This window comes from Myotis myotis, unplaced genomic scaffold, assembly GCF_014108235.1.
Source record: "Myotis myotis isolate mMyoMyo1 unplaced genomic scaffold, mMyoMyo1.p scaffold_m19_p_4, whole genome shotgun sequence".
Classification (NCBI taxonomy): Eukaryota; Metazoa; Chordata; class Mammalia; order Chiroptera; family Vespertilionidae; genus Myotis; species Myotis myotis.
This window is the reverse complement of record NW_023416346.1, coordinates 29,238,286-29,253,226: the sequence shown is the minus strand read 5'-3', so window position 1 is coordinate 29,253,226 and position 14,941 is coordinate 29,238,286. Positions and strand designations below refer to the sequence as shown.

The 14,941-nt window shown below is 36.9% G+C and overlaps 1 protein-coding gene across 1 annotated transcript in view; it reads right to left on the bottom strand.

Moving 5' to 3' along the window:
- GPC3 (glypican 3) overlaps positions 1-14,941 on the bottom strand; it is a 406,774-nt gene that overhangs the window by 128,431 nt on the left and 263,402 nt on the right. The window contains exons 4-5 of the mRNA XM_036305437.1: positions 14,334-14,467; positions 5,821-5,946 (exon numbers count right to left, since the gene is read on the bottom strand). Coding sequence (XP_036161330.1) covers positions 5,821-5,946; positions 14,334-14,467 — 260 coding nt within the window. The remainder of the gene's footprint in view (positions 1-5,820; positions 5,947-14,333; positions 14,468-14,941) is intronic.

The window sequence follows — 14,941 nt, the reverse complement described above, 5'->3', positions numbered from 1 at the left end:
GGAAAAGAGGAAGTAAAACTGTCCTTATTTGCAGATGACATGATATTATACATACAAAACCCTAGAGACTCCATCAAAAAGCTACTGGACTTAATACATGAATTTGGCAATGTAGCAGGATACAAAATTAACCCCAAGAAATCCGAGGCATTTCTATACACCAATAGTGAACTTTCAGAAAGAGAGATTATAAAAACAATCCCGTTTACCATCGCACCAAAAAAATTAAGCTACCTAGGAATAAACTTAACTAAAGAGGTAAAAGACCTCTACTCAGAAAACTACAGGACGTTGAAAAAAGATATAGAGGAAGACATAAACAGATGGAAGAACATACCGTGTTCATGGATTGGTAGAATCAACGTCATTAAAATGTCCATACTACCCAAAGCAATCTATAAATTCAACGCACTTCCCATTAAAATACCAACGGCATACTTCAGAGATCTAGAATGAACTCTCCAAAAATTCATCTGGAATAAAAAAAGACCCCGAATAGCTGCAGCAATCCTGAAAAAGAACAAAGTAGGTGGGATCTCAATACCAGATATCAAGATGTATTACAAAGCCACTGTTCTCAAAACTGCCTGGTACTGGCACAAGAACAGGCATATAGATCAATGGAATAGAATAGAGAGCCCAGAAATCGGCCCGAACCAATATGCTCAATTAATATTTGACAAAGGAGGCAAGAACATACAATGGAGCCAAGATAGTCTCTTCAATAAATGGTGTTGGGAAAATTGGACAGATATATGCAATAAAATGAAACTAGACCACCAACTTACACCATACACAAAAATAAACTCAAAATGGATAAAGGACTTAAATGTACGACAGGAAACCATAAAAATTCTAGAAGAATCCAAAGGCAACAAAAGCTCAGACATATGCCGAAGCAATTTCTTCACTGATACAGCTCCTAGGGCACTTGAAACGAAAGAGAAAATGAACAAATGGGACTACATCAAAATAAAAAGCTTCTGCACAGCAAAAGAAACCATCAACAAAACAACGAGAAAACCCACTATGTGGGAAAACATATTTGCCAATGTCATATCTGATAAGGGCCTAATCTCCAAAATTTATAGGGAACTCATACAACTTAACAAAAGGAAGATAAACAATCCAATCAAAAAATGGGCAAAGGACCTAAATAGACACCTTTCAAAAGAGGACATTCAGAAAGCCAAGAGACATATGAAAACATGCTCAAAGTCACTAATCATCCGAGAGATGAAAATCAAAACAACAATGAGGTACCATCTCACCCCTGCCAGACTGGCTATCATCAACAAATCAACAAACGACAAGTGCTGGAGAGGATGTGGAGAAAAAGGAACACTTGTGCACTGCTGGTGGGAATGCAGACTGGTGCAGCCACTATGGAAGACAGTATGGAGTTTCCTTAAAAAACTGAAAATGGAACTCCCATTTGACCCTGTGATCCCACTTCTAGGAATATATCCCAAGAAACCAGAAACACCAATCAGAAAGGATATATGCACCCCTATGTTCATAGCAGCACAATTCACCATAGCTAAGATCTGGAAACAGCCTAAGTGCCCGTCAGTAGATGAATGGATTAGAAAACTGTGGTACATCTACATGATGGAATACTATGCTGCTCTAAAAAGGAAGGAACTCTTACCATTTGCAACGTCATTGGTGGAACTGGAGAGCATTATGCTGAGTGAAATAAGCCAGTCAATGAAGGAAAAATACCACATTATCTCTCACTCATTCATGGATAATAGAGACCATTATAAACTTTTGAACAATAATAGATACAGAGGCAGAGCTGCCTCAAACAGATTGTCAAACTGCAGCAGGAAGGCCGGGGAGGGTTGCGGGGCAGGAGGTAGGGGGGTAAGAGATCAACTAAAGGACTTGTATGCATGCATATAAGCATAACCAGTGGACATAAGACATTGGGGGATAGGGGAGGCTAGGGGACTGTCTAGGGCGGGGGGATAAAATGGACCCATATGTAATACCCTTTGTAATACTTTGAGCAAAAAAAAAAAAAGAGATTCAAATGTTGTCTAAATTTCATAACTAGAAAGATGTGCAAATAAATCCAAACCCAACCTAAAAAAAAAAAAAAGAATGTATTTACTAAACTGTTCATTCTTCATATAGGTAATTTCAGTGCCAATGCAGTTAGCTTACTTCCATAGGTTGTTTACTTTTCTCTTGGCCTTAGGGATTCTCTAATTGAAATGCTCTGCAGTTTCACAAAGGCAAAAATTGGAGAATTTTCTGCTTTTGGCAATTATAGGAAACCTTTGCCCACAGTATATACAATGGCTTACATGAAAGAGAAAATTTCATATAAGTCAAGCTTGCTAATTCAAAGACTCTGACTAAATCCTGGAAGCCAATATTGGGTGGTTGTGGGGAGGTGAGGACAAATGATAGGCTTATGTGGTACTCCCTGTGACTAGATCTGTGAAAACCCTCTCCTCATTTATATTTCTATTGATTGGATTCATAAGAGATAAAAATGAAAAGGATGTGAAATATGACTTTATTTAGAGATCCAATGACTTACTTAACTTTTTAAAAGTTGAGGGATCTGTACATCCATAGTAGGGGGGTATAAATAGCTCTGATAACATAGCTGATATGGATATTTATATTTTCTTCAGTGTCAATATATTTTTTTAATCAGGTATCTCCACTGGCAAGTCTCATTCTCTATTAGGATCTTTGAACTTTATAAATTTTGTTGACTAAAAGAAAAATATTTTCAAATAAACACAAACCTAACCTAAAAAAATAACAAAGTTAGAATCTATTGACAATATGAAATTGCAACTGTTACTTAAAACTAAATTAAATGAGAAATTCAATGAAAAGCTCTGAAAAGGTTTTAACTATATATAGATGAGACATGTAGTACAAAACTAACCTTAATAAATAGTACAAATAGAGGGCACACACGTCCTCAGGCTACAGAACTTCATATTATTAAATGTATATTGATAAGTAATTTCTAAAAAATCTATTCCCTAGTCCCATCATTGCATTAGGTCAGTAATTTAAGTATGAGTTAATTATAACCTGAGGGTACTAACCACGAAAGAGTTACTTCCTGGATTACATTATCCTTATTCTGTCTACAAATACATTTGATTTTCTTTCTTCCTCCCTTCCTCTTTTTGTTGTCTTCCTGTCTTCCTTCCTTCCTTCTTTCCTTCCTTCCTTCCTTCCTTCCTTCCTTCCTTCCTTCCTTCCTTCCTTCCTTCCTTCCTTCCTTCCTTCCTTTCCTGGAGAATATATATCAACAATTAAAGTTGTTTAAAAAATATTTCTCAGAAGTATATAAATAGGAGTTTGGAATAATAGCTTTTTTCCATACCATAATACTTATTTTATTATTTTGTTCAATACCCTAAGATATATGAAGCTAGCATATTAAAAACATTTCAGTCAACAGGGTTCTTTTAATGGCACATAGGTACATTTAGCTAACTTTGGACCCATACAAATCTAACAGGCTTTGGGTTCCACCAAGAGGACTTTCTCGGCCACAGGGCAACATCCTTCACAAAAGTATACTGGACATGAAGTAGTATATATGAGCAAAATTCAATTTAAAAAATCCCACTAATTTACAAAACGTAGGTGTGGTCAGAACTAAAACTGGATCTTTGCAATGAACTAAAACTGCATCATTTGCTTTCAATATTCACAACAGTGAAGAAACCAATATTAGTGCTTGATATGTTAGGTGCTCAAATATTGGTTAAATGAGTAAATAAATGGATGACTGATTGCACTGATAAATAAATATATTGTAAACTAAAGTAAACTAAAATTTCCTTTTTAGTAAGAGATAATTATTTGAAGATATGCTGCTTAAAACAAATTAGTACTCAGGAGTTGTTCATTTTTCACCATACTAACATACTAGTAGGTGAGTGACTGGGATGGTTTCTCATCAAGTTTATGCAAGAACCATATATTTGAACTTTGGGAATTTTCTTTTTAATACTATAGTTTATGCTTGTTTTAAAGCATCTACTTTATAGAAAGCCAAATATCAAATGCTTTATTCTGACAATTCAAAAAATATGTCATAATAGGTATATTTTCATGATTCTACTTAGTACCTGATGAGCTTTTAGAATGATAAATATACACTATTCCTCCAGAGTGCAGTGGACTGTCTGGGACCATTAATCCCTCCAGCCTGATTTGAATTTGCTACAGGAAAGTAGCTTCAGGCAAGTTCAGTGCCTCATAGAGGGTGGCATCCAACCTCAGTCTCATTAGCATCTCCTTCTCACTGTCCCAGTTCAGTAAAATAGCTTAGTTGAGAAACAAGCTATTTTCATGCATGTGTTTTACCTTGTATTGAGAAGAGGAGGGTAGAGGGTAGAGGGGGAAGGGAGAAAGAAGAGAATTAACCTGAATTGAACTTTTAGTGTGTACCAGTCTGCTAGGGGATTTAGATTTATGACCTCATCTAACAATTACAATGACCCTGTGAGATATCCTTCCCTTAAAGAGAAGGACATTCAGCCTTTCTAAGTAACTCACTCAAAGCCACACACAGTAAACAGCAGAACTGAGATGCAAACTCAAGTTCCTCTGACTTCAAAGCCTTCCTCTGTCCATTACATTACATTGCTATTTAATTCCATTTAGCTTCATGATTAATTAACCTAGGTCCTGATATTGGTTCTCACTACAATGTACACTCCTCAAAGCAGGTAACTTGCCTGTCTTGTTCACGCTCATATCCCTAGACCAATCATATCCCTAGCACCTAGTTTGGTGCCTAACATATAGTATCTCAAAACATAAATGTTGAAAGTATGAATGAATGAATGAGGAAAAACACACATATTGTCAGAGGCAGAGGGGCTCTAATATAACCATACCATATTTTAGATGGGGAAAGCAAAGCTCAGAGAGTTTAAGTCATTTGCCCTAGATTAAGCAACTAATAATCCATAAAAGATTCAGAACTCGAGTTCAGGTCTCTTCTGTACATCCTCTAAAACATGCTACCACTTGTACAAACATTTTTAAAAGCATGTTCCTTAACTCCATGTGGTGTCCTAAGCATTCAGCCTCCCTGATTTAATTCCTTAATTGCAAGCTATTCCTTATACATGCAAAGCCAATTAGCCCATTAGATTGAAAGCTCTGTGAGGACGGGAAATTTTTCCTGTTTCATTCATTGCAAGATGACTGGCAGTTAGAAGGTTCTCAGTAAATATCTGCTGAATAAATGAATATATATTATTTCCTTTCCAGTTGTGAGCACATTCTTCATCGATGATGGATGTTAAAACAGATTATACTAACAAACACTCAAATGGTAAAATAATTCATTAAAATTGCTCAGTGAAATAGTACTCTTTCCCCCCCTTTCTTCTTTCCTTCACCTTCATCACTAAAGCAGGAAAAAATAACAGTATCTATTTCACAGGATTGGTGTAAGGATAAAGAGAGTTAATAGAGACAAATACTTACTATTGTGCTTAATATGTAGTTAACTCCAATAAATTAAAGCTATTAATATGCATATGATTTCTTCTAATCAATCAATGAATATGGCCAACATAATTAGGAGCTGGAAGAAGCCAACAATTAAATATATAATTCTCTATGTGCTTCCAAGTTTGTAAATTCTGAGGTCTATAAGTTACAGAAAGCATCTGGCAAGTCATAGATGCTCATATGTATGTTTTTCCTAAAATTTTTCTTGTGAAATTAATGGAAGAGAAGACATAATTATCCTGAGATGGATGTATGATGATTATTCCTCAAATATTGCTATATTTATCATTCAAAAAAGATTACCTCTCCACAAGTTCTTGTCCATTCCAGCAAAGAGTATCGTTTTCGGCCACAGGGCTATGGCTGCAGATGTAGCCAGGCAAAGCACTATAGAAGCTGATGAACGATTTCAGCTTCTGAATTAGTTCCCTGAAAGAAAAACAAAACATCTGTTCATAAGAGGCAAGTAAACCCAGTATGAGAAAAGTTTAATTTCCTTATCAGCATGACAGAAAGGCTCTACCAGGCTGATTAAAGCAATAAATGAGTTTTAAAGACATTCTTGGCTAAAAGGCCACAATTTTGTTTTTTACAAAAATCAATAAAATTATATGAGAAAAAAGTTGTCTGCCATATAAGGTGCTGTTCCTATCAGAATGATGATTTAATTCCACCATTCGTTTTCTCACATATTCACCTTCTATTTTTTGTTGAGAATGCTGTTACCTACATTCTCAAAGGTGCTGATTACAAGGCACACTGGAGCACTACATATATTTTGGTTTCTGAGTGTAATTGAGTGCATTGATTGTAATTTATAATGCTATTACCCTAGAGATGGCCCCCTTCCATGTAGGCTCTAGCTAATAGTTGCAGATCAGAATTGCAGGAAGCTCATAGCAGTATAAGCTTTATGAAATTCTGATAATATAGTCAGAGAAACTGCTAGAGGAGGAAGGTTTCTTTGTCTGTACATTGTGGTTAGTTCCTATGGGAGGAGGGAGGAGAGAGAAGGGAGTGAGTTCTAGTATATTTTATTATTTATTTGCTTTGGATTTTATGCTATATATGATAAGACGAGAGAGAGAGAGAGAGAGAGAGAGAGAGAGAGAGACAGAGACAGAGAGAGAGAGAGAACACACATAAATACTCAACCAAATTTCTGGCCTATTTTCTTGTTACTGATATGCATGGACACATAACATAAAACATTAGAGATTGGAGAGGTGTAGATATGCTTATAGAGAGGTATTAAAATATCTATGCAATAAATAGCCAGTGGTAAACAAAAATAAAATACTTTTTATTTTCTAAAGTGATATTCCTGGTAGAAAGGAAATCAAGGAGTGCTTCATATCCAAGTCTATCTTAAGTCTCTACAAAGTTTTTGGAGACTCTGCCAAGGAATTTGCTGGCAGTGGACTAATTATTCAATTCTGTCTCCAGGCTAAGAACGGATTCGTCTGATACATAGGTCTCTGGAGGAGCCATATGTCTGAATCTCATTTGGACACTGGTGGGAGTCCTGAGCCCAGAAAGGCCTTTTGGGGGTTGTTCTCAAATCTGGCCAAAAGAGGGAGACTGGTAGAAATTATTTTCTTGTATCTAATGCCATTTTCCATTTTATTACCATAAAACATTTCATTTCAACTAATGATTTAAAAGACAGAGAACTTATAATAATCAGCACAGCTTCACAAAGGCTCGGATTACAGTAAAGGCAGAGTGATGGACAGAATAACTCAAGAAAGGTTATTGAGATATATATAACTCCTGATACCCCAAAAGTTGCTTTCTGCTATGCTCAAGCCCCTCACAGCTAATTTCTGGTGGCTGAGCTCCATCAGTTTCCAAAGTGAAGAGGCTCAATACAGGGCTCTGAAAATAAAAGTCAACATTATAGCTTCTCACAGAGGAAAAAGATGGGTTCAATTAATGCTAATAGGAGAGATGCTCTGTTTTACAAGGTAATAATACAGTCCCCAAGAGTGGAAACTGAAAGACTAAAGGCTGAGGCTGAGTAATTCCCCCCTCTCCATGAGGTAATGGAATATGGCCATTAGTCTCTAAGAAGCAATGGCTCACTCTTTAATGAAAGAGTTTCCCTTAGGCCTCCTCCTCCCTCCAAATTCTCTCACTAAACATAGCACATGGTAAGAAAAATTGAACTCGTAGAAAAGCCTTCCAATTTGACTTCCCTAGAAGTTAAAAAACAACAACAACAACAACAACACTCTGAACATCTCCTAGTCTCCTAACTCTTGACTTTTTTTTGGTAATGATAAAGATCACCAAAAAATTGGTGAGGGTTCAGAGAGAGTCTATCTAAATGTTAAGAGAATGAGGGGCTACGATAAATGTAAGACCTCATACTTTAGTATGGAAGGATATTAATTGATGGGAACAAGATAAATGTTGAAAAAAACACACACAAAGAATGTGAATAATGTAACCACAGTTTGGGTCATTAAATTCTAGAACTCAGGAGAACCTTTTTGAAAATTAAACAAGGTAACTTGGGGAAATAAAACACCATCCTACTTTATAGGGTACTTATTATCATCACAGGACATACAAGATGGACCTGGGAATATATTGTGTGTGTGTGTGTAAAGATTTTTTATTGATTTTTAGAGAGAAAAGAAGAGAGAGGGAGAGAGAAACATTGATGTGAGAGTGAAACATCAATTGGCCACCTCCTGCCATGTCCCCTTAACGGGGATCTAGTCCACAACCTGGGCATGTTCTCTGACCAGGAATCGAACATGATCTCTTGGTGCACTAGTCGATGCTCAACCACTGAGCAACACCAGCTGGGCTATAACCTTTTCTTCTCGACGGACTTGTTCACTGAGTTCTTTTTTATTCTTAGTGTATATTATTTCCATTAGAACCTGCTTAGAATCGAAGGTGAATCTTATTAGTAAAAACCTAAGAATAATGAAATAAATGCCAGTTCTCAAATAATTCCCAGGGTCTATGGGATGAGACAGTACCTACGTTTGGGAGAATAAAGAGCAGGGTACCAGCACATCTAGCAGACTGGCCAATGGTTTTGAGTCCTCAAATATAGTGTTACATGTAGGTCATTCCTTCATGCAAAACCTTCTAACACTGTGAGAAAATAAACCTTGGTTTCCAAAAGAAAATTTGATTTTTGAAAATAAATCCAGAAATACTATTTTGCAAGGTAGAAGAAAGACTTTCTAAACTGTTGGGGAATTAATGAGCTTTTCAAAAGAGAGTGACAACAGGTGGGTGATAATGTCCTCTGATACCATAGCCAGAAAGCAGCAGAGAGTGACAGGGGTAGGTTACCTCCTACTGAGTTTACTGAGCCTCTCTCATTTCTCCTCTTCATTGTCATTCTTTCCTAAACTTGTTCTGGCATGGGAATTAAGTGTATTTTATTTTTATGTTTTCTTAAATGACGCTTTCTATTGCCATGCTTACAATTTTTAAAGGAGATCAGTTGAATATTTCTATTTCTCTCTTCCTTTAAAGCTGAAACTATCTTTCTTTAAATTAAGTGACATACTAAGTACCCATACATGCCTCAGTCAAGATTTCTTTTCTTTGTGCTAGTAACGCATGACAGACTACAAAAAAATCTCCACCCATGAACTAAGGCAGTCTGCTTAACTGAATTGTCTCTAGGAAAAAAAAAGAGAAAGTTTGGACAATTAGTTGCCCGTGATGGGAAAAATAATTTGATTGAAGGGCATTCTCTTTGATTCCAATTTCACTTTATTCTAATACACACATGCCAAACAAACCATTTGACACATAAATAGTGGGGCCCATGGATATCACTTAGGACAAACCAAACACTTGCTTACAGCAGTCTGCTCAGGAAAAAAGAGTCTCTTCATAGAGGTTTCCATTCAATGTGTTAAATGTGGAACTAAAGGACAGGGCCCCTTTGCATGCATGAACCATTTTGAAATATTGCAGCTGGGTGCACATGATCTTCCCTTGAGGGATCTCACCATCCTCAAGAGGAGAGTTGCCATATTGGGTTGTGGGGGAAGGTATTTCCTTTGCATTCTTGCAATGGTTTGCTTGGGCAGGCATCAAAGCAGCACTAATTGGAAATCACTAAAAGTAGAAATAGCCTTTCATCCCAAATTGCAGATCTGAACACTTCTCTATCATTAAGGTTATTTTTTTCTCAATATAAAGTAATACGAGCTCATTATTCTTTAAAAAATGGAAAACACACAAAAGCACATAAACTAAAATAGTTATAACTGAAATGATGTAGGGTCATGCTTAATGCTGCTGCAGAGAAACCTTCACAGTCTGACCCCAAACTATAATTTTCTACCATTCCAAAGATTAGCCAATAATTTTTTCTCACACTGCTCCCTTTGACAGGAACACCTTTTTCTCTTGTCCGTCTGTTGAATTTCTACTAGTTCTTCAAGGCCCAGCTCAAAAGTCACCTTTTACAAGAAGCCTTTCTTGACTCTCACAGGAGAGCTGCTAACTTCCCCATCTATAATGCTGCCATACTTTTGTACATAACTGTTTTGGTACTTCCTCCTAATGTATGAAAAGTTTTTATTTGTGTGTATGTTCGCTAAACTAGGCTAGGAGGAGCTCCTCCTATTCATCACAGCCTAATCCTTACACAATACTTAGCATATAGGTGGTGTTGACAAATGTTGAAAGAAGTAGAGTCCAATTTAGGGCAGAATTACTTGTACCAGACCCGAAACTCATTGATTTACTCAGGACATACTTTGTTGTTTTGTTCGGAGGGTGGAAAGCACCATTGAACTTACAAAGCTGCCTAGCCAAACCAGAGCAACCATCTGAGAGAGAGTGCGAGTCAGCATTGATTTGGACCAGGGAGCTGAGATCAGCTTTTGTTCTTTTCTTTCTAGGTCACCTAATCTATTGCCCCTATAGACCAAGTCAGAGGGAAAAGGGAGGAAGAGGAGTGCAGGAAGGGGATGCTGGAACACACAGATGTAATTTCACAAGGGTGGAGGGATTGTGTGACTTTTTCACAGGTCAGCAGTTGGGCCAGAAGCTTGGTATATAAATGCAGGATGGACTATTCAACTACAGATTTGGGGGTTCAGGAAGGGAAAGATACTGCTTATGTATTCTACCAAACTTTATGGAGGATATGCAAATGACAAGGAAAACAGATCATAAGGGAAATGGTGAAAGAGACATTCAAAAGGGCAAAGAAGGAAGAGGCTGACATCTGAGATGTGCTGAAAATATTAGAGTTGGAAAGGGCTACGAAAATCTCATTTCTTCTATTGTGATTGTATTATTGTACATCTTGTCCTATCCTCACCATTTTAAATTTGATGATATTTTCAATATTGATACCTTAAAAGGACATTGGGTCCCATACACAGGCCACCAGTTGAATATAAGATCACCCTTAAATTCAACTAAGTTATTTCTAAGATTAGTTGTGTGTTGCACACTACCCAGCTGGGGGCAGACAAAACAAACAGATGACTTCTGAATGCTACCAAAGGAATCCTGCATTTCTTTGTGTGCTGTTATTTTTAATAAGGCAATGAGCTTTTCAACTCATAATCAGACTCAGTCAGACAGCTTGCTCACAACCTCCACAGACTGAATGCTACAATAGGGTTCCTTTCCAATTATCTTATTTTTAACCACAGAGGTTGGAGTTTGAGCATGGGTTTGAGGGGTGCTGGCAGCACATACATTGTACTGGACAGTGTGAAATGCTGTGCAGAACATACTGAGAAATTTACAGAGGTACTAACATTGCCAAAACAAGCCCTTCAATAACATCAGATTGCAGGGGGGCAGTGCATTTAACCAGAGATCATCTTAATCCCCAATTCTTTTCTTTCCCTAAGAGGGTTTACAATGCCTATTTGAGGGAGTTAAATGAAATTGGACACTCTCTTGCTGTTTTGTTTTCTTATTCTGCCAGAGAATTCAGAAAGAATGGCTCCTACATCAGACTCTAAGGATTCATTTTACTAAAAAGATGAGAAGCATTATGGGTCAGGCTCATGTTTCCAACACCCAAAGGAGCCCTGCCTGACTACCACTTACTCAAGTCTGCAGGCTTTGGAATTTTTCTTATTATCCTTTCTTTTCTTTTGGGGTAACAAGTTCAAAAAGGAATATAAACAAAATGATAAATCTGGGTACCCAGCCAAGAACCCATTTATCAATTTCTTTTTCCCTAGGGGTATCAACACCCACAGAGTCCTCTCTTTCCCGCCACAGAGCCCAAGATAAAAGGCATGGCAGCAGGGCCTTGCTGAACCTCCTACTTACTCAAAAAAAGTGTCAAAGTTTGATGGTAATTTCAAAATGGGACTGCTAGAGTGTTTACTTTGAAAAAGTTCTGCATATGATTCTGTTACAAATCCATATGCCACCTCCTCCATGAAGCCTTCACCAGAACTCCCTGGGCAGAGAGGTTTTCTCTTTTCCATTTGTCTGCTTCTATATACTCTGGACATACTTTTGAACTTACAAACCTGTTTTGGAATTATTTGTATTTAAGTCTATTTCCACATTACATGGATTTGGAAAGCAGAGACTGTGTCTTGATTTTCAGTGCCCAGTATATCTTCTGGCACATAATAGGTGTTTTCTAAAATTCTGCTGAGTTGAATACAAAGTATATTGCACTTAGAATTTATATTTTATTTATACATAATTAATATATAATATTATATAAATTACTTGCTTCAGTCTAATATGCAAGGGATTTCTACTAGTTAAAGATCAATGACAGATTAATTCCTCATTGGTTTGGGCAAAGAGTGAAAGCAATGGTGAACAATGGACAAAGGACTGTCAGGGGTTAAAGAAAGCCTGGAGAAATGGTCTGATTTTGCCTTCCCAGAAAAATAAAAACTTCACAGAGAACCTTCATGCCATAGGGAAATGGTTCTCAAATATTTTGGTGCCAGGAACCTGCGGTGGTTTTTAAATATGTCCACACATTCTTTGATACTATTTCCTTCAAGAGGTGGAGTTTAATTTCCCTCCCCCTTGAATGTAGACTAGAATTTGTGACTCACTTTTAACAAATTGAGCATGTTAGAATTGAGAGTATGTCACTTTCCAGACTAGGTCATTAAAGACATAACAGCTTTCTCCTTGCTCTCTTCCATGGATCACTTATTCTGGGGAAGCTGGAGGCCATGTGGTAAAGATACACATGAGGTCCATGTGGTGAGGAACTAAAAGCTTCCTTCCAACAACCAGCATATAACTTGCTAAATGTGTAAGTGAGCAACCTTGAAAGTAGATCCTCCAGCCTCAGTTAAAGCTTCAGATTGACTACCAGCCCCAAGCAACATCTTGATTGAAATTTCCTTAGAGACTGAGAACCACCCAGTTAAGCAGTTCCCAAATTCCTGACAGAGACTGTGAGATAATGAATGTTTGTTGTTTTAAATCACGGTTTGGGGATAATTTGTTATACAGCACTAGATAACTAATACAGCCCCTTAACACTCTTAAAAATTGTTGAGGACCCCAAAGACCTTTTGTCTGTGTGATATATATCTATTGATATTTGCTGCTTTAGAAATTAAAACTCAGAAAAACTTAAAATTTTATTATTGATTTTAAACTAACAATCATGAGCCATTACATGTTAACATAAATAACATTTTTATGAAAAAAGCAAGAAAAGTGATATTGTTTTTGCATTTTTGCAAAATATCTTTACTGCCTCTCATAATAGGAGACAGATAAGTTCTCCCATTGGCTTCTGCATTTAATCAGCTGCAATATGTTCTTTTGGTTAAAGTATATGAACAAAAGCCAGCTTCACATAGATATGTAGTTATCAAAAGGCAGATTACACAGACCTCCTGAAAGGGTCTCTGAGACTCCTTGGGTCCTCAAATTACATTTGAAAACTGCTGCCACAGGGAAACTAGGAATCCATTAGCTTGAAAGTCAACAAAAGAGAAGAAAATGGAACTTCCTGATATCCTTCTTTGGAGGACTATCTCTCAAGCTACCTTACTGTCTTCTCTCACTCTAAACTATATCATATATGACTAGAAATTGCCATTTCAAAACCTCCTGTAGTAAATGGATATGAATAAAATAATTTAGCCTATATCTGAGATGTTACTTATTTTGTGTCTTAAATTTCCGTCTGTAAGCAGATGTCTCCCAATATCCTTGAAGTCATTAGGGAGTAGATTGTAAGCCAGTGGTGGATTGGCTGTATTGCTTTTGGGGAAGGCAATTCTCCTGGATTTGTGTTGGGCTTCCTATCAAATTTCTACCCCTTATTTATGAACATGAAACAAGAATTGGGAAGGAGGGAATCTGGATATAAGGAGGAGGAATGGAGAGAATAATAAAGTCTTTAATTTAGTTCCTTAACTGTTAACTTAATAAATAGGAATAGGATCTTTCATTTTATCATTCTTAGAAGAATGTGTAGAGTGTGCAGTATGTGTATACACATGAGTGTGTCTTGACATTTTCTTTTTGGTAAACTCATCCTGGACTCTGCTAATAATGGGAAAATCCAGAAACCAAGCCATGGAATGGTGAGACCAAATCATAAGCAAAAATGTTTTATCAATAAAGATCTTGAATACAGAAGTTCATTCCACCCTGTGTTGCTATACTGATATTTACATATGGTGAATTTACATTTAAATGTAGCTTGGATATAATACAATATCTTTTTTTAAAATACTGACAGATGATAGAATGTAATTAACCAAAAACTCTACTCTGAAGGACTAAATAACATGTATTTAAAAAGCTTCATATGCTAAAATAGAGCGGGGGGGGGGGGGACGGAGGGGGGACGGACTCACCTTCTTCTGCCAGATAGGGTTTCTTCACGTTCCACATGAGCAACTTTTAATACCTTCTTGTCAATAAACAGATCTTCAGGATAATAAGCAGATCTATATTGACGTTGCTGAGAATGGGCACATAACTTTCCAATCTGAAAAAAAAATGCAATATAATTATATGATACTTTCACAGATATGATAGTAGAAACAAATTCTGTAATGCACTTCAATTTTTTCCCAACTTTTTTTAAAGAGCAGATTTAAGCTATTACTGGTGACAAAAAAAAAGGTGGTATGTTTTTAAGGGGAAGAACCATTTAAGGAAAAGAATGTTGAAGACTGGGGGTGGAGGCACTCTAAGTCCAGCCTATTCAGAGATTTTTCTAAGATAATATGTTTTTTCCCCCTATAGTAGAGTGCACATTTGAGAGGACCCTCTACACAGGGCTTATGCTACTGATACCTTTTAATGGCACTTGGTACTTATACGTATGAAGAAGTTCACAAGTGGGCATTGCAAAATTTAGGTAGAGATAGTGCAAAAGATGAGAGGGTGTATGAGAGCTGTGTAAAATAATCGGTTATAGAAGAGCAGCCACCCATGCACAGAGTGCTCCCCATCCTTA